Source organism: Acanthopagrus latus, chromosome 8, assembly GCF_904848185.1.
Source record: "Acanthopagrus latus isolate v.2019 chromosome 8, fAcaLat1.1, whole genome shotgun sequence".
NCBI lineage: Eukaryota > Metazoa > Chordata > Actinopteri > Spariformes > Sparidae > Acanthopagrus > Acanthopagrus latus.
In genome coordinates, this window is record NC_051046.1 from 29620612 (window position 1) to 29646605 (window position 25994).

Sequence of the window (25994 nt, forward strand, 5' to 3'; positions counted from 1 at the left end):
GAAATAAAGTCTGGATTGTTATGTCAACATCTATGTTACATTTGAAGATAAAGTGAGAGTTTTTCCCTCATGCCTGTCTCCTATTCATATGTTAAAGGGATGTTCTGCACACCAAATGTCCTGATGCACTCATATGCCAATATTTACATAGCTAACACATTCTAGCTACATAGTCTTGATAGTGTAATGTTAAATACCAACCACCTGTTTACTGGTATTCTGATTTTGATGGCTATATTTTCCAAATGTTTCTCATGACAGCCCATTTAAAGATAAGCTAAAGACGATGTCTTCAAATGCCAACACCAGCAAATACAGAAATATGCTGCAGAGCAATCATAACAACAAAGCGATAAAAGTTTAATTCAGTTGACATTCAATTCTACACACAAGGCATGTATCCTAGCTAGAATACCTGCCATACCTGTTGGTATAGCAGGTATTCCAATGCAGGACAACCGAGGGAGAGACAAGTAAGCCTCTGTTAATATCATTATCATAATTTTGGTGGACAAATAGAGTTTTAGTTTGCCTCTCTCAGCTCTTCCCTGCCTGCTCAACATTCAGCAGTCTCCTCATTGTTTTGACTCACAAAACAAAAAAACGACTAAACTACACACTAAACACACTACACCGAACAATACATAACACACTAACTATACACTCAAAACACGCTTTAATTCACAAATCTCTTAACTCTCAAAACTCCCTGTCTCTGTCACCGTCACTGCTGCTGTCAATCTTCCGCTGCCAACCCTCCCACAACTTGCCATATAATTTTGTGATTGGTTGGATTGGTGCCCTTTTCCACCAATAGGAACGCGTCTTCTTGCTTAAAAACACTTCCCGGTTGCGGACACTTTCATGACAAAAGGCCGTTTTTACCATTTCTTCCTGCACCAGACACAAAGCAAACGTGATGGCAATGTTTGCGAATAAGCGTGGCGGACATTAGTTATCGCAAGTCCAGTTTTGGACGTGCCAGCAGTCAGGAGGTGGGGGTGGGGATGGACTAGCAGCTAGCTACACACCAACATCCACAAATTCCGATTCCAGTTTGCTGTCCGCACGTATCCGGATCTCCTCAGTCCCGAACGGACTCGGTCCGGACTCATTTAGTCTCATTAATCCACAACAGTCCGTTTAGATGCACTGAACGGGGCCAAACCGCCGGCAGCTCACACTGCTGCAGTTATAAATTCGCTTGTTTCTTAAGGTATGTTGTGGAAGTGGGCTCTGCCATGATTGGCTCTGGTGCGCACGTGGCTATGGTGTGCAGTGATTGGCTCTGGTGCACACGTGGCCATGGTAACTGCGGTTGACAATGCTGGTGGAATTGGTAAAGCATTTATGAAATAATCTTTGTATCGTTGTAGTCCAAACAAATCCGACGTTGCACACCCTTAAAACAAGGAGCAGCCATGTTGAAAATCTCAGGTCAGTCTGATTCTGATCTGCAGAGATATTTGAGGCACACTCACACAGACCAACACACACACACAGACAGACAGAGATTCCTTGCTTTTATAGAGAGATAAAGAGGACATGCAGGCTATGCAAGACACAGCATGGCCTAGATGAGTCTATATCACTGACTTAGGACTCTTAAAGTTGCTGTGATTTGCTCTGATCTGATCAGTGGTCTTGAGTATTTTACCTCCATCTTTTAGTATCGGTTCAGCTCAGGTGGAACCATAAAAAATAAGGAACCAAAAAAACAGCATGGAAACTGAAACTGTAAATGTTCTCCATAATTTACCTGAACCTCTTGTTGCACACTCTACTATTTCACTTGGTGTTGAAGAGACTTTGCACGTTTTGCTGAACAGACACGGGCCAGGGAGATTTACTATTGAAACAAGGTGCATGGCCTTAAGCAGGGGAAATTCCACCATATACACAATACAAAAACAGACAGTCACAAGCTGTTACCATATGGCTCTGCGGTGTGATTGAATGGTGCTATGTATAGTCAATCTGCATAATCACAACAAAGCAGCCGTTTTGTGTGTGTGCAGAGCAAAGAAACACATCAGTCAAAGCAGCTTACACTCTCTCTCTCTCTTTCACACACACGCACGCGCACACACACACACACACACACACACATTCCATTTCAAAAGGAGGGTGACTACGCTGTAACTTCAGAGGTTTTTTCACAGGCAAGGGGGAGGAGTGGGAGGTTGCAGAGGAGGGTTCAGATTTCTTTAAAAAGACTTGAAAACACAAAGAGAGAAGGAGAGAGAAAGAGAGAGAGAGAGAGACAGAGAGAGAGCATTTCTCAGTGCTCTTAGATCAAGTCCTCAGTCATTTTTCATTCTCTCTCTTCTCTCTCTCTTTCTTTCTTAAAAGGTAAAATGCTGGCGCTGTTCAGTTTCAGCTGTTTGGCAGGTTTGGACAAACACACACACACAAACACACAACATTGTCTGAAGTATTGGTGCAATCCATACATGTATAATACTATAATATGTCTAATATATGTACTGATATTACAGTAAACAAATATCTGTATGTATATCAAAGTAAATAATTAATGTACTGATTGATAAATAGATGCATCAATAGTTAAAAAATCTTTAGTCACACCATTAACTGTAGGAAAATCCTATTAAATGATGTTGAGTTCAGTTTTGTGCGTATTTGATGCAGACTATCCTGGCCAGTGGACACTACACATCACATTACATTAACACACATTGTTGTGAATCTCTAGGTTTTCATTTATGCACATTAAACATAATCTTTTACCTTCATAAAATGAACATTTGCTAATTATGTTATGAGTTTATGAGTCTGTGTGTCTGTCATCTTTGCAAAAATGTGTTCCTGGAAACATATTTTGCAATAGGAACCAACACAGAAGCGGTTTGGCATACTTAGGTATGTATCTCTATCTGTCTATCTATCTATCTATCTATCTATCTGTCTGTCTGTCTGTCTGTCTGCCTGCCCATCTGCCTGCCTGTCTGTCTGTCTGAGGGCAGACTTCTGTCAGCATGACAGCGTTACAACCGTGCAAGATATAGTCAGAAAATGTTATGGATATGTACTTGAGATCAAAATGAAGTCCAAGATTAAAGATGGCAATAGTCCAATCAAGGGGGGCTAGAAGTAGGGGCTACAGATACAAAAAATAAGAATCCTCCTTCAACTCAACTGCTTATCTACTCTTCTATATTGTAATTGCTTAAATTCTTACAGTGGTTGTCAGTCTTAGCCTAATGCATGTGTGTAATAAAAGACACTAACAAAATGAGACCACATTCAAACACACATACACATGAAGATGACGTACAATGAAAATGTCTTCACACTCAGCAGCAATTTCCTTTCACCAGGATAAAAAAAAAGGCTGAAATGTGAAAAAAAGCCTTTTGAGCTGGGTCCTTTCACCCTGACAGAGGGTGGGGTGGGGGATGGCGAAGAGCAGCCACCTATTTTCATTTGGTAAGCATTCAGCCAGAAATCTCAGGCATTCACGCATTTGTTCTAGTCTCCTGTCTTCTTTTCTCTCCTTCAATCAAAATATGTTCACATTGGTAAACTTTTCCGATTATGGCCCGACAACCACCAAATTACAGAGATGGTAACATTACTCTACAAATACAGAAGAGCAAGACACTGCAAATAAATTAACATCTTGAAGCAGAATCAACACATAATCAATTGAGAAAGAATATCATCTCTGTTATTTGTGCACCCACATTCATGTTGCAACAGTCAGGAAAAATAATAAACATACAGATCCCAAAACACATGCACTTAAACAGCTGCAGCACTGATGATCACAATCACCATCAATCTTACACTGCTGTTTTTTTCATGGATGACAGCAATGTGGTCAGACATATTCCATCAGTTACTGTCCTGCCTCAACAGCCTGAATGGAGGATTCCTCCCGACAATGTCCACTATGTAGAGTACTTGTACTCTTGTAACAACATGGTGTGAGCGCTGACATCTGGGATAAAAGTACTCAATTACTCCACCACAGAGACTGCCATTACTAAGATTATCAATGACCTGTTTTTAGCTGCTGGTTACTCTGGTTACCACAACAAAATACCCTTCACAAAATCTCTCACTCTACACAGTCCATCCCTAGTTTCATCATATTACCTGTTGCTGAGGTCAAAAATCTGGGTGTTATTTTAGACTCCAGCCTCTGCTTTCATGCATACATCAAACACATTACAGCCTTTTTTCAGCCTTAAGAACATCTCCACACTCAGCCCTTCACTTTCCCATGCCATTGTTGAGACCCATATACATGCTTTTATTACATTCGGACTTGTGTTGCTTCCTTCAAGGTGCAACTAAAAAAACACTTTCAGGCTAGCCTAGTCTGATGCCCTCTAATGTGTATGCTATGATTTTCTTTTGTCTTTCGTGCTGTTCCAATACATATAATAGCAAGAACCACTCAGATAGGTAAAGAGAAACGACAGTCCATCATTACTTTAAGACATGAAGGTGAATAAATACAGAAAATTTCAACCTTGATTCATTGAACTTCGAATGTATCCTGAAGTGCAGTCGCAAAATCCATCAAACCCTTTGATAAAATAGGCTCTAATGAGTACCACCCTAGCAGAGGAAGACCAAGAGTTACCTCTGCTGCAGAGTAGAGATGTAACAGTTACCAGTGTCATGGTAAACCACGGTAAAATTCCAGATGGTGGAGGTTACCTTTTAAGTTTTAATTACCATGGTAACTGCTGCGGTCAATAACCATGGTGTGGAAAACTTGCGGCGCATGCGCAGCGTGCAACGTGCAACATGAACTTGTTGTTGCGAGAAGCGGCAACACATCCAAATTACTTACTTTCACTTTATGACCATCACCCTCAACTGTTCAGCAAATGCACAGTAAATTAACCTTAAGCTTGTGTGCATGATGTATGTGCATGTCTAATTTGCTGGTGTCACTACTGTAAACTGACCAGATGGTGGTATAACTGAACGAAGTTGATCCATGATTTGGCACGTTATCTGAAGTACATATTAATTGAAGATTTCACTTTTTAAAGTTTAACTAATAATTCCTCAAATCTTGATGCAGAGCTGCAGTGAGGAGGATTTGAAACAAACACATACTGGGTGGACTGAGTTAGTGAACGCAAACTGACCGTAGCTCAGCAGCCATTTGACCAATCAGATCGACCATGTCCATTGACAAGCAGGCAGACAAAGAGACAGACAGCCAATATCCAGCCAGTTATATCAGAAATATATAACACTATATATGTAAAAACACTTGTGGATTATTTGTAGCATAGACTATATAAAGAATAATATAAAATGATGAATATAACAAGTGTCTAGATAGATATAAGAGCCAAAATAGGGTATTCTTAATTCATTTAACAATAATAATTTTTGTTTTGATCTAAAAAAGTATCCAACCTTTTTTTAACAAAAGTGATATGATCTTAATTGTGAGTTTTGTGATCTGTTGGTTGCACCCTTAGTATTTAGTAACAATAACAGTAATAATTAATAATGACATTGTCTATTCATTTTTTTTCACAGAGAGGGTCTGCTGGCCAATCGAGTGCTGCTGCCACTATGTCTCATTCTACCTCTGTAAGGCAGACATTAAAGGACACGTTTCAAAAACAGGCTGCCATATCACAAAAAGCCACTTACCTATTTTGCACAGTTTTGATACATTCTTTTGTACTTATTCAATGTTGATTTTGTGTTTTTGACTATTTTGATATACAATAAATCAATTTAAATGTAAATCTTGGTGAAATTATTTAAATGTATCAGTGTATCAGTGTTTTTTTCAACATTTTGAAGACATTTTAAAAATACCGCTGTATACCATTAACCACAATAATTTTGGTCATTATTACCGTGGTGTGAAATTTTCATACCGTTGCATCCCTACTGCAGAGTCTAAGTTCATTAGAGTTACCAGCCTTAGAAACTGCAAATTAACTGCACCTCATATTAGAGCCCACATAATTGCTTAAGTTCAAGTAGCAGACACATCTCAACATCAGATGTATTCATTTGTTTTTTTTATCCATAATATACAATGCATTGTAACAACAACTGTATTGCCACCTGTTTAGTTATCACACTGTAAACACCATCAGATTGGTGAATGGATAAGCCAGACCTGCTATGCGCCATCGGCTAATCCATTCAAACAGGTATGGTTCACCCTTCATGCGTCTGAGAATGCAGGGAATTGGCGCAGTATCTCTGCATTAGGAGGGCCATGTGAATGGGGCTACTGTTGGTGATTTATTCAAGGTACACTTAACCAGCATCGCCACCACAGCATTCTGCAGCAACATGCCATCCCATACCTGTTTGAATGGATAAGCCGACTTTGCAGAGCTGGTCTGGCTTATCTATTCAATCAGGTGTAGTTCACCCCTAATGCATCTGAAACTTTCACAAAGAGTAGAATGCGGAGAATTGGTGCAGGATCTCTGCATTCGGAGGGCCGTGTGAATGGGGCTACTGTTGGTGATTTATTCAAGTCACACTTAACCCACATGGCTACCACAGCATTCTGCAACATCGTGGCATCCCATCTGGTGTGCGCTTAGTGGGACCACCTTTGTTTTTCAACAGGACAATGACCCCAAATACACCTCTAGGTTATGTATTATCTATTTGACCAAGAAGAAGAGTGACGGAGTGCTGCGTCAGATGACCTGGCCCCACAATTACCTGACCTAAACCTAATTGAGATGGTTTGGGATGAGTTGGACCACAGAGTGAAGGCTAGACAGCCAACAAGTGCTCAGCACCTCTGGGAGCTCCTTCAAGACTGTAGAAAACCATTCCAGCTGACTACCTCATGAAGCTGATTGAAGTATGCAGCGCTGTCAACAAAGCAAAAGGTGACTACTTTGGAGAATATAAAATATAAAACATATTCTGGTTTCTTTAACACTTACATAATTACATAACTTACTACATAATTCTCCTTACATCAAGATTAAAACACACATGCATGCACATACATATAATTTCTCCTCATTCCACTTTATCTTTTTCTGATATCTCCCTTTCCTTTCTGTCTTGTGCTTCAGTTGTGTCCCAGTTGGAGCAAGTGTAGCCATATATTGAACTTGTATAGAATGCTATTAGACATACCTCTATCTTGTCAGTTTTAGCGTCTCCCCAGTATAGTTTTCCTGCTGCATAATCTAGAGCCAATCCATTGGGCCAGCCAAGAGAGCTGTTGAGTAGAACCACCCGGTCCATTCCATCAAGGTTAGCCCTCTCGATTTTTGGATGTTCACCCCAGTCAGTCCAGTACATGTAGCTTAGAGAGACAGAGGCAACCAAAGAAGATGTGGATTGTTTACAGTCACACAGAAATCATACATTACGCACATTGAAAATTGTTGTTGCTTGGTAAGGCCAGGCATTTTCCCTCTCTGATGTTGCCTTTTTTCCTGCACAACTTCATGAAATATTGGATTTTTTATATGTAAATTATGTATTTATTTCTCACTTAACAACATGTACCTTTAAATGCTCCAAAAAAGTTCTACAATGGCATTGAAGCTGGCCTAAGGGTATTCAGAATTTGTGAGTGGATTTGTTGGTATTTTAGTCAATATATTTAAAAAAAAATTAATGTATTGAGGCTTTAAGAATTCTGAATTCAACCTGTAAGATAGCCATATAAGCATTCACCTGTAATTGTCGGAAAAATCCCCAGATCGTTGTAAGGGCATCTGCGGCCCTGCTCGTGAGTTAACTCCAATTTGCACACACACGCACACATACACACAGTAAAACCTACCCATTAACAGGGTCCAGGACAATGGCTCTGGGTTCATCCAGGTTCTCCGATATCAAAATTTTCCGAGAGGTTCCATTGAGCCTGGTAACCTGTATGGTGGAATGTTATATATTCCTTTGTAACTTCATATTATATTATATAGAATACTACATTACACAATTCAATATTACAATACAATTGATTAAAGTATTACACTGATAATTTCTATACAAACTGTTCATCAAAATGTTTTTCTTATCAAAGCATCTACAAAGAATTTTCATTTTGCTGACTCTGGTGCCCCCTGTGGACAAAAGCCGTGAGATCTTGATCAACCCAGCTTACGCATTTGTTTTGGAAAAGAATGTAGGAAAAGGCAAAGCATTTTTTAATGCAGTTTTTCTTTTCTTAAATAAATACTAAATAATGTTTGCAAGGTCAATGGCGATGAAGTTATGCATGTATATGTGACTTTGTAAGAATAATAACTGTAATTTGATGATCACAGAGCAGCTTCTTTTCTCAACTTATCCTCAGCAGTCCATCACTTTTGGACTTATTCAACCCAGGTAAGTTTGAGACTGACCTGGTGACAGGCAGTAAGAATGACTATAATATGCATGTAGAACTCTTCTCACTGATGGTCTGGTTTGCTCATGTACATTAATACATTAATACTTCTTCGGAATCCATTGAAATGGGGCTACATTCACAATAATCAGGCAATATCAAATAATGGACAGGAATGCCATTGGACAGGCAGCAGTCAGTACTGCAAATATTCGCAGTAAGGGATTCGACCAACGGTTTCCAAATTCCATAAAGCAGGTGATGTTTCAATGAGACAAGCATTCAAACTGCATTTACACATAGACAACCTGTTACACAATAAAATGTAAAGTGAATGTTAAGTCTCAGATGTACCTCAATTCGGTCGGTGCCAGTGTCAGTCCAGTACAGGTTTCTGGCCACCCAGTCCACAGCAATGCCATCTGGGTGGTTGATCTCTGTGGTGACCAACATCATGGCATTGCTGCCATCAATGTGGGATCGGCGGATGGCCCGAACCTCATCATCCGTCCAATAAACGTAACCCTCAACTGGGTCATAATCTATAGCTATAGCATGGCGAATGTCATCAACCTGCATGAGTAGTGGAACAATGATGAATACATGATGTGTGTGTGTGGGCGGGGGTGTGCATGCGTGCGTGCGCATATGTGTTTACCTGTAGCACTATGTCAGTGAAATCTGGCAGGTCAAGTGAGATTCTCCTCAGGTCAGTTCGTCGAGCCAACAGCAGAACCTGCTCAGCTCCTAAACATACCAGACAAGTTTCACTTATTGTTAATATTGTTAATAGCATTTGCAGTCAAAAGTGCTCACTGGAGGATTTGTGACAGAGCTGATTTGGCTCTGGGACAGCTGGTCCTACTTTGGTCTCATGGATTTACTGCATATAAACACCACTGTAGAGGTGCCTTTTTCTTTTATATACATTATCCAAAATGCATATAATCTGAACAGCCTAGGGGTCAACCAATATGGTTTGAACAACCAGTGATGGAAATAACCTTAGTACAATTTAGATAGTTCAGCTACGCACTGATCGGTGATTACGGTAGGGAACAGACCGACTACAGATATGTACTTTATATGACCCCACTTCAAAAAACTAATCATTCATTTAAATAAAATAGTCATAAAACAATATAAATGTACTGCAGAGAAATGTTTTTGTTTATTCCATATAACTACACAGCCCACTTACTCATGAAATAAATCTCAAAGATCAAGGAAAAACTACCAAATAAATGAAATCTGATCGCCCTCTAACCCCTGATAGAGCCGACAACACATTGCAGGTAAGGGTGTCACGATTTCGATTTTAAATCGAAATCGACCTAAATTAAGTGACAATCTCGAACTTTGAATTAAAAAATGGAGTCGTCGATGCTGCCACACCTCCATGTCACGTTCGGTCGGCTTGCCAAGCAGAAAAAAACACACGTGTTTAAGTGCTGCGAGTCAACCTCCTTTAACTTAGCTACTAGCTAGGCCAGTAGCTATTAGCTACAACCAGTCAAACGATAGATAGATAGTTGGGAAATTTCAGTGTAGCAATGTAGAAATAGGAGGAACAACCTAGACATATCAAATCGAAATATAAAAAAAGTGATGTACATAAATTTACAAAATGTATAAGTGTTTAAATAAGCAGAGTAATTGTGGTGCAAGATAAACCACGAGGTGCAGTGAACAGAGTGTGTAAAAACCGAAGTGCGTATAGACTTTGTGCTATGACCAGAGTTTTAGCTGTTACTGTACAGTGTGATGGCATGTGGCAGGAAAGATTTCCTGTATCTATCGACAGCGGAGCTGGAGCAGTCTGTGAGAGAAGGTGCTCCGCTGTCTGTCTGCTGTGTGATGGAGAGGGTGCTGATCATTGTCCACAATAGATAACAGTTTATTCTCTCCACCACAGTCTCAAAAGACTCCAACCTGAGAATTTTATCTGTTATAAGTCTGTTAGTGTCGCTGGCTCTGATGCTGCTGCCTCAACACACCGCAGCAAAGAAAATGACGCTAGCAACAACAGACTGGTAAAAGATCTCCAACATCTTACTGCACACTTTGAAGGAACTCAGCTTCCTCAGGAAACAGAGTCTGCTCATCCCCTTCCTGTACACAGCCTCGGTATTAGATTTCCAGTCCAGTCTGTTGTCAATCACCACTCCGAGGTATTTGTAGTCCTCCACCTCTACGACCACCTCCCCTCTGATCTGTAGTGGCTGTGAAGGCATCTTCTTCCTCCCAAAGTTGATCACCATTTCTCTGGTCTTGTCGACATTCAGCCTCAGACGATTCTGTTCGTACCACTCTACAAAGCCGTCTACCAGTGTCCTTTACTCACCCTCCTCTCCTTCCCTTATACACCCGACAACAGCTGAGTCGTCAGAAAATTTCTGCAGGTGACATGACTCAGAGTTGTGCTGAAAGTCAGTGGTGTATAAGGTGAAGAGGAAGGGCGAAAGCACAGTTCCCTGCGGAGCTCCTGTATCACGGACCACCACATCAGACAGGACACTGCCCAGACGGACAAACTGTGGCCTGCCTGTCAAGAAGTCAGTAATCCAGGAGCTCATTGTGTCATCCACTCCCATCACCTGCTGCTTCTCACCCAGTAGCAGAGGTTGAATGGTGTTAAAAGCACTTGAGAAATCAAGGAATGTGATCCTCACAGTGCCTCCTCTACCATCCAGATGCATATGGGCTCCTCCTTCCTCACATGTGGCCTCAGCTGGGCTGAGACCAGTCTCTCCAGGACCTTCATCACATGAGATGTGAGAGTGACTGGTCTGTAGTCTGCTGGGTCGGATGGCCTTGACTTCTTGGGGACTGGAACCAAGCAGGACTTTTTCCACAGCATCAGGACCTTCTCCTGACTCAGACTCAGGTTGTACAGATGTCCCAGTACAGGAGACAGCTGGCTGGCACAGGTCTTCAGGATCCTCGGTGTGATGCCGTCAGGGCCTGCAGCCTTTTGCTGATGTAGTCTTTCTAGCTGCCTCTTTACCTGGCCTGGAGTCACTGTTGGGCTGGAGTTGATGCAGATGTCTTCAGTGGAGGAGGGGGAGGAGGGGGCAAATGGGGAGATGCTGCACAGGAGAGTGCTGGGGGGACGGTCGAGCCATTTGGGACCGTGTGGGTGTGTGGGGGGCTGGGGGTGTCGGAGGGGTGCCAGGAGATGAGCTAAACCTGTTAAAGAACTTGTTGAACTGGTTCGCTCTATCCAAGCTCCCTGATGTCTGCCTGTCTTTCCCCTTCATCCCTGTGATGTTCTTCATTCCCGTCCACACATCTCTCACACTGTTCTGTTGGAGTTTGGCCTCCAGCTTCCTCCTGTAGCTATCCTTACATGTCCTCAGCATCTCTCTGAGTTTGTGCTGCACTCTCCTCTGCTCCTCTCTGTCTCCAGACCTGAAAGCCCTCTTCTTCTTGTTCAGAAGTGCCTTCAGAGTCTGCATGGTGTTACACCATTCCTGTTCGGCTCCTGGACCGTGGTCGGTAAGATCAGGGGTGATGATTTCCTCCAGGGCCGAAGTTTATGTTTACCTTCAGGGTGAACCCCCTTCATGTGTTAAGGCCCCCACACACCGCCCAGACATCCAACTGCCTTATCCGACCATTCTCGGACCACTCTGTTCCCTCTTGTCTGACCCGTTTGGCAGAAAAGTTGCACTGAACACACCGCTTCAACCTGCTGCCAGCTCCACAGTAGTATGTACATTCTGCGCTTGTGCAAGATGCGATAAGCGGGTGGCTCTAGCGTTAAAGACACTGGACTAGAGGTTTATGCACACAACTCTTTACTTTGAATCAAAACGAAACTTAACTGTTTCAGACAAAAACAGCTGCATACTAAACATGCAGCGAGGCATTACCAAACCAGCACAGATTAATTCGTCCTGAACAGACATAATAACAGCTAGTCCGGTGCTAGTACTCCAAAACATGAAAACAAGAAATGACGGAAGTCAAAATTTGTGCGTAGAAAACCAGTGCACACACAGTATTCCGCCCCTCCCACACACTGTGCTGATTCGCTAGCACACCGCCAGTCAGAGAATCCAATGGCTCAGACAGCGGACAGCCCACCTCCTCAGACTTCGTAGGTTGAATCGGCGCAGACAATGTCCGAACGGCTCCCAAAGCTTCCAACGCAGCTGAACACACCAAACATGTTTGTTCCCGACCTCGTCCGTGTCTCTCCAAATGATTCAGATGTCCAACGGTTGGGCTAGTATGTTCCTGCCCTTACGTACACACACCTCGCATATCGCCTATTCCTGAAAAGTTATTGTTACATTATGTTGTTAATAAATGTTTGAAATTTGACAATGTAGTTTGGTACATTGCTAACAAAGGTCAGATATTATATTGCATAGAAGTCTAGTCTAAAAAATGGCATAGCAGCCTGTGCTTTAAAAAAATTAATTACTTAAAAATCGAGAATCAAATCAAACCGTGACCTTAAAATCAAAAACCAAATCAAATCGAGGATTTGGAGAATCATGAAACCCCTTCGTGCAGGCAATATACTGTGTTTCTGACCCCCGCCCACTGTTTCAGTCATAATAAGTTGACTATGGGAATTTACTCTTCAGTATTAGCAATAAGATTATTATTTTATCTGCTTACAACAATCATATCATTGCTGACAAACTTTAGATGTGTTATCTCTGCTGCTGTTGTCATTTCAAATTGAATCCCTGCAACCCTTTACCCCAGTCACCTACAGCACCCCAGGTCTGAGCTCAGCAGAAGAAGCTCCTCTTCACATCCATCTAAATCTCAGCCATTCCCATCATCCAATCATCAAGACCAGGGTCTATATTCAAATGGGGACTAGCAGAAATTGGAAATACTCAAAATATCTCAAGACACATTAAGTTTTACTTAAGTGCAGTACTTGAGCAACTGTACTTTGTTATTCTCCACCCTTGCCTAATGGACAAACAACACAAACACCATGCTGTTTATTCATTTAACAAGCAGCAGCAACCTATACTAATAACAAAGTCAAATAAATGAAAGAAATCCTATTCCAATTTATTCCAAAAACATCTATCTGCATTAAAAAAAATTCAAGCCTGAGCCAGGCTCTGCTGTTACCGCTTTTCTTTCTCCTCCTTGCTCCATCCAGTCTGTAAACAAATGGCTCTGCTATCCTGAGGGATCCTCCGCTGGCTGCCTGTTGGTTCAATTTTAAAAGGATCCAAACTCACCTCATGGGAGACAATTAACTGTTTTTCTTTGTCTCTCATACCTCTGACTGACATTTAAGGCAGTTCAAAGTGTCTCACTCTTTCTATTCCCCTACCTGCTTTATCTTTCTTTCTTGTCTTTTAGTCTCACACTTCACACATCAAATCACCTGAATCTTGCGATACAGCAATGACTGTATAGCATGACATTTTCAATAAAAATCTACATTTCTAGAAAACCTAAAAGGACAGTACATTATTTGTAATCCAATGCTGTACTCTACAATGGAACATTATACAAAACAAGAACTAAATCTCCCATATCTAAAACATGTCATGTAGCTTAGATATCAAAAGCACAATGTAAAACAAAATCTAAATTGTAATCCCTTTTTTATTCAACACTTTCACAACTGCCATCTCTCAGTCTTGGCACAAATCAGATTTGACATGAGAGTTGTTCCATCTTAACCTGAATGACTGGGGCGAGGAGGAATTTATGGAGGGAAAGAATGACAAGAAAGGAGGGAAAGCATCTGTGATTCCACTCTTGTCTTCGCTTGACTTCATTCTGAGACACTTTAAGATCCCTGACAAACAGTTTCTAACACACACACACGCGCACACACACACACACACACACACACACACACACACACACACACACACACACACGTACACACACGCTGCTGCCAGTGCAATAACAAACGCCTTCAATTTAACCAACCAAGCAAAACAAATTAGAAGCATGGACACAAAGACACATGCACACGCACACACATACACACAAACTGCTGGCTGACACAATAGAGCATTGTTGTGTTTATTGTCAACAGTGGCTAAGTGATTGGTTGGCATGCCTCATTCAAATTTAATATAATCACATAACACAGCCTACCAGACACAGACACACTCTAACACAGTGCTGAGTTTTTGCAGAATAAGGTTCTATTGTTTTAGCATCGTGGGAATCAACATGGCAGCTGGTCAGTTACAGTTTTTTCCAATTGCTAAAACACAATTTTGCAAACTAGGCTGGTTTTATCAAAATACTTAACACAATTCACAAAAACACACACCCAAACTGCAAAATATCTCATATATCCTGCAAAATGAAGCACTGCAACCATAACTACATATATCATTATCAAAATCAAACTCTTGCACCTGATGGCGACTCTTCATTCATATTACAGATTTTTGTCTAACCAACTACACGGCATAATGAATAATGAAAAGCACTCTCATCTTTAGTATGCTTTGCCATAGTACCAACATAGTTCAAACTGTAGAGAATACTTCAGATTGTTCACATGCACAGAAATATTTGCAGATACACACACATACTATTGAAATATCTATTTTTTTTCACTAAACAAGTCAGTGCAACATGTACACAGCAGATATATTTACATTAGAGTGAACACAAATATGATCACAAAACAGTAAACCGAAAAAGAGTGTCAGCAGTGTCAGCCCATGGTTGATGAAATGATCAGCTAAGGCTGCTCTGATTTCATTTGAAAGTTGTTGTCTTCTTTGGCCATGACGTCCTCTACCAGCTCTACCCCTACTTCTCACTCTTCCTCCCCCTCTCATTCTCACCCTCCCTCTTCCTCTTCCTCTCTTTGAAACGTCTTCCATTGTTGTTGGGGAAACAAAAAAACTCACCTGCGGTCTTTTAGTGCTTACTTCCTGATAGAAGTGGTAACAATTACGGTAACAGTTGTTTGGCCAGGTGGCACATATAGTGTCCAGTTAGATCATGTAGTGTCATTTTGAATGGCAGGGTTTTGAAATGGCAAACATGTGAATTTATGTCAGATTGTTGCGTCTTACGCAGAGAACTGTGTTCAGTGGATTTAAAAAGTGCCATTTTGAACGGCCATGTGTGTGTGCAGCAGAAAATGTATTTAAAGTGTTGGAGACTTGAGAGGAGGGTTTCCTCTCTGTGTGTCAGTTTAAATATTTGGGCTATGCATGTCATTTTAGTATGTTAACAACTGTAAAAAACTGTAATGTCCCACTACACTAGCAGAGAGGTCAGTTTGACTTCATGATAAAATTTTCCACAATGCATCCATCCATCCATCCATTTTCGTCCGCTTATCCAAAACTTCAAACTTCACTTCGACAACCAACAATCGTCACTGCTTGTTCAGCCATTACCCCCTATGAGAAGAAACCATAGCGATACAAACACATAACCAGCATACTGTTTCTCTAAAGACGTGACGCCTATAAGCACAGTTGATGGCTTCAAGAAGCTAATGACGTTACACTCTACCAAACATCAGTCCCTCAGCTGTACGCAGAGTGTAGGGTAAAGGTGGCGCATCAGCTGAGAGATGTCAAGCACTTCGTGGCCACCGCTGATCTGGTCGCACTTCCAAACCACATCAGGTCTTACCGAACCGGCTAATGAAGCTGAACTGAGCAACTACCTGCAAGCTCAAGAATGTGCAATGTTCACAGAATACAGTAACATAATCATCCTCAACATTTAACATTTTGTTATCTCCTTTAATCAATGTTCAGTTCAGTACACTACCTATAAAATGTTTAAGACAAGTTTAAAACAAGCAATTTGTTGTAATATTGTATCATTTTATTTATTCAGTGTTTAACATAAAGCCATTTGGTTTGTTGGTTCCGTTGAATATTTGTCATCTAGTATCTGACAATAAACACATGTAAACCATAACTAACCCTCTGGTTTGTAGTGGGTTCTCTTTCTTCTGAGGATATCTCTCAGTACATATAGAATATATGTTAAAGGATTGTTGACATCCTGGCAGCTGACATGAATTATCTAAGACAAACCACGCCTATTGTGGCTTCCCCTGCGCTGTCTAGGAACAGACCCATCAAGATTTTCATTACGGCAGATCAGTCGACATGAGAGAGAAAAAAGAGAAAGGAAAAGAAGGAAGAAGGAAGAGTGGACGAGAGTGGAAGAGTCTGAACGGTGACTTTGTTTGTGCTGGTCTAACGTTAGGCTCCTCTCACGGTTGCAAAGTCGCTGTCGCTCTCTCTTTTCTTTTGAAGAGGAAAAGTGAGCTGAGGGTACCGAGTGCGTTATAGCTGGTCTGAGGATGTGACATAGTCGCAGGTGCAGCCAGCGTCCCCTCTCATTGTATTCCTTTTCTTCTACTTTGTGCAATAAAAGTTTTTCCATTAGGAGGGGGCACTGTGTGTGGTACAGCTGGTCCATAGAAGCGACGCGTCATGGACACAGCCAGCGTCCTCCCCCCTAGGCTGCTTTTGCATTACACTGAGCATGTTTTTTAAAAAAAAAAGTTTGAACAAGAGAGCAACACACGGTTTCTGTCTGCTGTCTCTCTACCATCATTCATTCAGATATCAGCAAGGCAAGGTCATTGAAAATAGAAAGGGCTAGCACTTAGCCATTGCTAGCAAAACACTGGGCACTTCCTGGTCACGTGATGGTGAGGTCATGGCTATGGAAAGCTGTGCTTGGGCTGCGGGAGGAAAATCCCTAAGACTCACATGATTTTTGTGTTTGTTTGGGGGAGGGCCGTGTGCAGCCACGAGTGAAACAGGCTGTCCTTGTAGACGACTGGTTTGCAACAGTCGACCTCAAGGACGCATATTTTCAAATATCAATTTGGGAGGGCCACAGGAGATTTCTTAGGTTTGCCTTCCGCGGCAAGACCTTCAAATTCTGTGTCTTACCCTTTGGCATCTCACTGACTCCCCGCACCTTCACTAGATGTATAGATGCAGTCTTGGGGCTTCTGTGCCAGCGCTTACACTTTCGTCTAGGGAACAGAGTCACTTGGAGTCTGTGTCTCTGCCTCTTGGGCCTCACGGCTGCTGCTGTGCAGGTGGTTCCACTAGTTCTTCTGCACATGTGAGGCTTGTGCTCTCCATGTCTGTGCAGGATTGTGCACAAATTGTGGACATGGGCATACACTCAGGTCATGTTACTCAGGGTCCTGGACGGGACACCATGGAAGCTTCCACTTTGCCAGGACCTGCTGAGACAGGCACAGGGGACCCTGTTTCATGCCCTCCCTCAGGGGTTCAATCTCTGGACCTGGTCTATAGACATGGGGCTTACAAGATTGGTGGTTCAGACCCTGCAGAGTGCTCAAGCCCCATTGACAAGGGTGGCATACTCCTATCGCTGGGAGCTGTTCTAGTCATGGTGCGCCACTAACCAGATCGACGCAGTAACATGTTCAGCCCTAGAGGTGCTTAGGTACCTACAGGAGCTCCTGGAGGCTGGGAAGTCACCATTGACCCTAAGGGGTGTGGTGGCAGCCATCAAGGCCTCTCGTGTGGGTGAGGCTAGGCTGTCTGTGGATGACAGCAGCCTTTTATCACAGTCCCTGAAGGGTGCGCAGAGGCTTGTGCCACGCAGCAGGAGGCCAGCCAGCCCAACGTGGGACCTGTGTCGGGTTCTATCTGCCTTGGAGAAGGAGCGCTTTGAGCCCCTGGAATATGTGGGCCTTGGATATCACTCAAAGTAGCATTCCTCTTGGCAATAACATCAGCCTAGAGAGTGGGGGAACCGCAGGCTCTCTCTGTACATGACAGTTGCTGTCGGTTTCTGCCAGACAACACAGGAGTCGTCCTGCGTCCAAATCCAGCAGGCGAGTGTCAGGAGGAGTCAGCGCTATGTCCAGTCAGGTCACTGAAGATCTATATTCAGCACACAGCCTCATTCAGGAAAACATATCAGCTGTTCATCTGTTTCAGGCCCCAGTGTCTGGCTGAACCAGTGTCTAAGGCTAGGCTGTCTCATTGGGTCGTGGAGGTTATTCAACAGGCCTATAGAGAAACAGGCGAACCGGTGCCAGTGGGGGTAAGAGCGCACCCCACGTGGGTTGTGTCGACTTCCTGGACCTTATGGCAGTGCACCTACCTCTCAGAGGTATGTGTGGCCTCTTCCTCACACCCAGCCCTTGCGTCTTGCAGGGCTGGTTTTGCAAAGGTTGCGTCGTGGCGGTGTCACTGACCCCTTCCTGTGTGGGGTGTATATTTGTATATAGCTCTTGGGTGATTTGCACACACTGTTTTTTGGTGGCGGTCTCATTCGAAAATCCCAGAGGGAGTTGTTACAGGAGCAGCGCCCGCTCTGTCTCCTTGCTGTATGTCTTACAGAGTCCCATAACATATATTCTATATGTAGTGGAGAGATATTATGATAAGAAAGAGAACATTGGGTTACACGGTAACCTTGGTTCTCTAAGTGTAGAGAATACTTTCTCCATATCGAGGCCACCCAGGACCAGTTCAAATCAGAATAATCAATGTGCTCTGCACAGCAGGGTCTATTCATAGACGGTGCAGGGGAAGCCATTATGGGCACGGTGTGTCTTAAATCACTGGTTCTCAGCTGGTGGGTTGCGATAGGGCCCAGGCAAAAAAAATGCAGTAGGTGGCGATAATGCCCTGTAATGCTAATTGACATCCCATTTCACAGCATAGAAGAAGACTCATAAAGTATGTTTTTTAAATGCTAATTGAGCATGGCAAAACGTAAATACGACACTGAATGTATGAAATATGGATTCTCCTACATTGAGGACAACAGAGGACAAAAACCTCAGTGTGTTTTGTGGAGCAAGGTGTTGGCACAAGAAAGAATGAAGCCTTCAAAACTGAAGCGGCATTTGGAAACCAAACATACCTCTCTCAAACATAAACCTGTTGAGTACTTTCAAAGACAACTTCTAGACCTGAGGACATCACAAAAGTGTCTTAGTAATTCATGCTCCAAGCAAGACCAGGTACTCCGTGCATCTTACCAGGTGGTACATCGTATTGCTAAGCTAAAGAAGCCTCACACCATTGCAGAGGACCTTATCTTACCTGCAGTCATGCACATGGTCAGAGAGGTGTTGGATCAATCCGCAGCAAACAAACTGAAAACGATACCTCTGTCAAATGATACTATTAGTAGGTGAATTGAAGACATGTCAGATGACTCGCATTAAGGCAAGTGGGGACATGTGCATCGGTATCACAACTGATGGCGTCGACTCCATGACAGGCACAAACTCGGGGGTCATGAAGAGAATGACTGACAGAGCTCTGAATGCAACTTGTAAGCATTGTTTTTTGCATCGGGAGGCCTTGGCAGCAAAGGATATGGTGCCAGTGCTTCATGAAACATTAAAAGATGTCGTCGAAGTGGTAAACTACATTAAACAGAGTGCAAAGAACACCCAATGTTTTCAAAAACTGTGCCACGATCTTGGTAGTGAGCATGTACAGGTGTTGTATCACGCCGAGGTACGCTGGCTTTGGAGGGGAAAGGTACTGTCCTGTTTTTATGAACTACAATGTGAAATTGCAGGCTATCTTGCCCAGAACAATTCACCTCTTGCAGACCTGTTTAGCAACAGTGTGTGGCTTGCACACATTGTGTACCTCGCTGACGTGTTTGAAAAATTAAAAATATTAAATGTGTCTATGCAGGGGAGGGGGCACACCATTTTTGAACAATATGACAAAATTGATGCTTTAAAAAAAAGGTTCTCAGTGTGGGCATGCCATGTTTCTAAAAACCAACGTGTCTTGTTCCCCAATGCCCGTAATGAGGGACAGCAACTGGACAGGGTAGGAAAAAATTTAATGAGCAAAACGATCACGTCACATCTGAATAAACTTCTGGAGCGGTTTAATGACTATTTTCCAGAGAAACAGAGGGATAATGACTGGATTCGTGACCCCTTTGGAATCGACATGGAAAGCATCACGTTGCCAGGCAACGAAGACAGTGAGCTGGTGGAGCTGTCATATGACCGCATGCTGAGGCAGAAATTCACGGAAGTAAGCCTCTCTCATTTCTGGTGCAGCACTGTTGTGGATGAGTATCCTTCCCTTGCCACTCAAGCAGTAATTCTCCTACCATTCAGCACTACCTATCTCTGTGAATGTGGCTTCTCAGCTCTGGTTCAGCTGAAGACAAAACACAGGAGCAGATGGGACAATGAGCATGACCTCAGAGTTGCTTTATCGACTATAACTCCAGACTTTGAGACTCTTGTCAGGACCAGACCCCCCCCCAGTTATCCCATTAACTCCTCCAAACTCAGGTCTATGATGTCAAAAAAGGTTGAAGTTAGTGCTGCTTAATTTTCTTCAAAGCACAATGTTTTTCAGTATTTACCTTCTGATAAGGTAATCAGAAGAACAGTTAATTTTGTACACTTGAATCTTTTGAATTGCACTTTTTTAGTTTGTGGATAAAAACTGAAGAAACTGAATTTATTCTGTAGTGCAGTGTTGGTTGTCATAGTCGCACTTTTTTGTGCAGTGTGGGGTTTAGTATCTTGCCCAAGGACACTTTGACATACAGCTAGGGGGATTCAAACCAGCAACCTTCCCGTTACTAGATGACCAGCTCTACCTCCTGAGCTACAGCTGAACTATGAATGAAAATGCTTCTCATGATTGTTAAAGCACCACTACCATCCCAGCCCTTCCTGGTGCTGAAACAGATGATCTAAAAGTAATTCCTTGTGGCTGGCTACAAGCTTTATGTCACTGTCCATGCTGTCCAATGAGTAATAGTCAGTCAGTGTCCCCTAACCCACCGCATCACTCACTGTGTAGCCACAAGTTGCTTTTGTCACTCTCCTTTTGTAATTTTATATATGCTAAGGGGAAAGGTTCTATCACAAGATGAGGGTGTAGTTAGCCTTTAGCAACTCATTTTAAAGCAATAACCAACTTACTGTATGTGACTTACTAAAGCATTATTTATATTGGTTCTAAAAAGCAATCAATTACCAGTGGCTCTTTGGTTTGTGGTCATAATAGTGTAAATAAAATCCATACCTGGCTTGCATGTCTTTCCATCTGGTTTTAGCTGGACTCCAGTGGGGCAGGCGCAGCTGTAGGCAGGTTGGACTGGAGAAAGTAGGCAGAGGTGACTGCAGCCTCCATTATTGTCACTACATGGCGTCCGGACTGCAGTGACAACATCATGAAGATGAGAGAAACAGAGAGAATGAAGAACAGACAGGTAAAGGAGAAAATATGATTAGCTTCTCAAACTCCTTTAGTTTTTGTTATTGAAAAAGAAAAGGTGACATTTTACCAAGTAGAAAATGATAAAAGATAATTGTTGAAGAATGTGTCACATCTTTACCTTTTCAAATGCGCTAATTTATGCTACTACAAAGATTAAAAAATGTACTAATAATAATTTATCCATCATCTCAATCACACTACTTACTCCAGCCGAGTTTGTCACCAGCTTTACTTTTGTTCTCATATGTACTATACCATCCACATAAGTAAAAAAAAGTCCTCACTCACTGTAAGGCTGTCGATAGGGCTCGAGGACCTGGATGTCCATAGGAGAGTAAATACCACTAAGGATCTCCCTGGCTTTGTCGCCGTTGTGTTTGTTACAGGCATGGATGGAGCGGGTCTGCCAGTCAGTCCAGTATAAGGTCTCCTCAGACAATGTTAGTGCAAAAGGATGGGTCAGGGTTCCCTCCACCACTGTTTCACTGCAGGACAAAATAAAAGTTACTTGAGGGTCAGAGGAAGGTTTGCATAACTCTATTTCTGAAATTTGAGACAATAAATACAGCATGCATTTAATTATATCTTAATGATATTGTTGTTAGTGATATTTTGTCAACCTAACATTGACCAACCTAACATCACTATTTTACAATATTTACACTATTTCTTGGAGCCAGCCATTCTGAACTGTTCAGGAGATTGAGCAACTGAATGTGTAAACACACACACTTGTTCCATTGTTATATGTCTTTGATTATAACAAATATTGCACTGTAAATTTGAACATATTTCCCAAAATGACATTTGATTTAAATTATGAATAGCTGTCAGAAGAGAGTGAAGGGAAGGAAAGAAGTGTGTATACCTCAGCACAAAGCTCTGACACCTGACCTTGACAAATTACAGAAGAGCAGCTGTGAAGCTAACACTGCAGGCAAACTAGATGGGCTTTGAACTGCTTTCAGACTTAGCTTAGTCTAAAAAATATAAACATCAACCTTGAGTCTGTTAACAGGACAGAGCTTAAAAAAGTCTTGAGGCAGATTTATGGATCCATCCAGACAACTAAGTGGAGCTCTACAGAATCAGCAGCTACTTTGTGCTTTGGGCTGGTTTAAATCATTAAATCAACGAGCCTCCAGTAAGTCGTTCTTTGAATTTAACACAAGACCCAGCATTAATAGCAGCTAATAACAGTTTCAAAGGTGTCGAAAAAGAGATTAGAAGAGAAACAACTTTGATATTTAGTTACATTTCAGATGCAGGGGTAAAGGGGGACTGGAATCTCAAACCTGACTCATTCATCCCAAAACTTGATGAGAATGGAGCATAAGTATTTCACCATGACATTAAATTAACAGAAACTGTAATGAATTTTTTACCCACTGCAGACAGACAGAGTGAATTGGAGAGGCACTGTGTTTAAGGAGGGAGGAAATCCCCTCTGCCCAGATGCATTTTTAGAAAATACTTTAGCAAAATTCTGTCAGGTGCAAAAGCCAGGAAGGTAACAACTGCAGGAGCTTCTGGTATAATTCCAGTGGGAGGCTTGGCCAATGCATGTCTGGCCATATGAGAGGCAAAGGACAACGTGCAACGTTTGACTGGAGTCAGGAGCACATCTATCTCTCCAGTAGTACCAAAAAGTGCAACCAGAGGGCAGGGCTCCAATTCCAAGTTAAGAATTTGGGAGAGGGTTTGGAAAATGTAACTCCCGTATTTTTCCAGGCTAGGGCATGTCCAAAACATATGGATTAGTGAGGCCTCATCTCTTTTACACTTGAATTGAAATGTCAATGTCTTTCAACTCAAGGAGGGCTCGGGAGGGTCACATATAGCGCAACGGGGGAGTGGTCTGAGATCACTGTGCTCTTATAGTCACACGAGCAGACAGACAGGATCAGTTGATTATCAATAAGAAAACAGTCAATCCTGGAGAAAGTTTGGTGGACATGTGGGAACGAGGAGTATTCTCTCTCATTTGGATGAAGATAGTGCCATATATCAGAGACACCATAATTAGATAGAAAGGACTAAATAATTGAAGCAGATTTGCTCAGCACGCAAGGGCTTGAAGAAGATTAGTCCAACACAGGATCCAACCAGCAGTTAAAATCCCCACCAAGTATGAGAGAATATGAGCTCAGATCACACAGGGATGAGAAAAAGCGCTTGAAAAACCACATATCATCTGCCTTCGGGGCGTATACATTAGCAAGCATCACGCTAATTTTCCCGAGACAATGATATAACATCCGTTTGTATCCAACACGACACTGTGTTGTTTGAAGGGAATGTTTTGGTTGATGAGAATCGAAACCCCTCAGGCTTTGGCCTGGAAGGTAGAATGAAAGTGCTGCCCTGCCCACCTTGCCACAAGGCGAGTATTATCAGAACCATGAATATGCGTTTCTTGTAAAAAGGCAAGCGCTGTTTTGAATTGTTTGATATGTGAAAACACTTTCCGTCTTTTTAATAGGGTGATTTAGGCCCTTGACATTTCAGCTTAAAAAAGCTTAAGACACTATCCATACTCCTTAGTTAAGAATGTAGGAAGATATAGCAAGCATGAAGCAAATGAGAGAATAACCTTATATGACCAGGGTTTACATAGGCTCCTGAGACAGTACCAGCATTGAAGAATCTCACCCCCCCACCCACACAACAAGACAGCTACCAAGGACCATAGCAGCAAGCTCTTCACAACACCCATAATGCCAAAAAATAACAATCTTCGTGTCCTGTGGAACACATCTGTAGCACCATTATTATTGTTAATTGAAAAGCGCTCAACAGTCCTATATTAACATTTAACTTTATTAGGAACACAACAATATAAAGTGGGGGAAAAGTAACTCATTGTAGTGGTTCCCATGCGGCACCAGAAAGTACAATGGGGGAAAATATATAAACTGTCACATTAAAGGGAAGTAAGCTCTGTCAAAAGTCTCTTTTGCAAATAGTTAAGGCAGAGACAAGTGGCTACTCACAGGATTGCTGCCTGAGTAAGCAGCCCTGATAACAGTCCAGTCCGAGCGTGCCCTCTCAAAAAACCTCACACAGGATAGCAGAGAAGAAGTCTGTAGTGAGCCTGTCTTCGGCCAATTTTGCCAGACTCGGTTTTGCCACCCGCTCCGACCTTCCAAGTTTAGACATTAGCTTGGAGTTGTTTTCACTGAGGCTGGAGCAGATGTTTTCAAGTTCCCTGGCTCGTTGGAACAGGTCGTCAAAAGCAAGCTCTAGAGAGACCAGGCGTTGGCCGTGATCCTCCACTGTGGCCTGGAATTGTTCAAATTTGGTTTCCAGTAGGCTAAACAAGGTTGTGAAGTCAGCTGCTAGTGCCTCATGGTGCTGTTCAAGTAGCGCGGAGATAGCCGAAATTGTTATGGTAGTTGCCGAGTCGTCCTCAAGGATTTACCACTCTTTGATGCCATTTTACAATAAAAGTAGTTAAGGGATAAGGTGGATGCCCCGTATAACACTTTGGTTGTCGAATTAAGAGGTAAAGGAGAGAAAGAAATTAAAAGTTAACTGGAGCACACTCCAGTGGTCCTCAATAGGCAGCCCCCAGGCCGCATCTGGCCCGCCGGCCTCCTATTTGTGGCCCCCAAACTGTTATTCTTTCACCATGTGTTTTGGTTGGGTCAGCACGTGAATACCGGGACTTGTCTCCATGCCAACGATACACAGCTGGGAAATATTTAACTTTCACTTTCGTTTTTGGAGCAGTTTGCATATTGACATTTTTCCAGCTCGAGGAGCCTAGTTCAGTGCTATAAGAAAAGAAAAAAAAAAGCCACACATAATGCTCAGAACAGTCAATTACCGAGTGCAGTAGAGTTCCGCAGCTCGATGGCGATCATTACTGCAGGACTCTACTTCACTCGGTAATCGACTCACAGGGCTTCCCCACAACCAAGGAGGCTTCTCGGGTGGTGAGTTTTGTTTATCCTTTCCGACAAATCCGTCAACAATATCAAATGTTTGATGCCTCGAAATATGTGCTGGGACCCTATTTGTAATGTTGCTGAAGTTTGGTGCTGTTCTGAGCATTATTTGAGGCTTTTTGATGGCAGCTTATACTTGGTCCCATTTACTGCAATGTGTTGTTGTCGTGCAGTCGTTTCTGAGGATGCTAAAACTACGTTAGCTAGCGGTCCGCAAACTTTATCTCTCAAGGGGCGGTCCTACTCTGTGTCACTGTGTGCTAGAACATGAATTAAACTTACACTGGAATATCCCTTTAAAGGTAATTAAAATCAAAATAATTTGTCCTCTTAGGCAAGTGTTGTAAACAAAAGAATTAAAAATGTTAGCGAGTTGGTCTATGGGAAGCATGCATATGCTCATTACATTTCATTACAATCTGTTCATTAGGTTGTGGATTTCATGTGTACAAGTTATATTTTGACCTAATGGAGATCAGATCAGATCAGAGAACCATTAGGAAT

The 25994-nt window shown here is 42.3% G+C and overlaps 1 protein-coding gene across 2 annotated transcripts in view; it reads right to left on the reverse strand.

Moving 5' to 3' along the window:
- Window positions 1-25994, reverse strand: part of lrp5 (low density lipoprotein receptor-related protein 5) — a 101976-nt gene that overhangs the window by 41537 nt on the left and 34445 nt on the right. For both annotated transcript variants that reach the window (XM_037106972.1, XM_037106973.1), the window contains 6 exons: window positions 21829-22025; window positions 21346-21477; window positions 8991-9079; window positions 8687-8905; window positions 7784-7872; window positions 7126-7297 (listed from right to left, as the gene is read on the reverse strand). In XM_037106972.1, the coding sequence (XP_036962867.1) occupies window positions 7126-7297; window positions 7784-7872; window positions 8687-8905; window positions 8991-9079; window positions 21346-21477; window positions 21829-22025 (898 nt within the window). The remainder of the gene's footprint in view (window positions 1-7125; window positions 7298-7783; window positions 7873-8686; window positions 8906-8990; window positions 9080-21345; window positions 21478-21828; window positions 22026-25994) is intronic.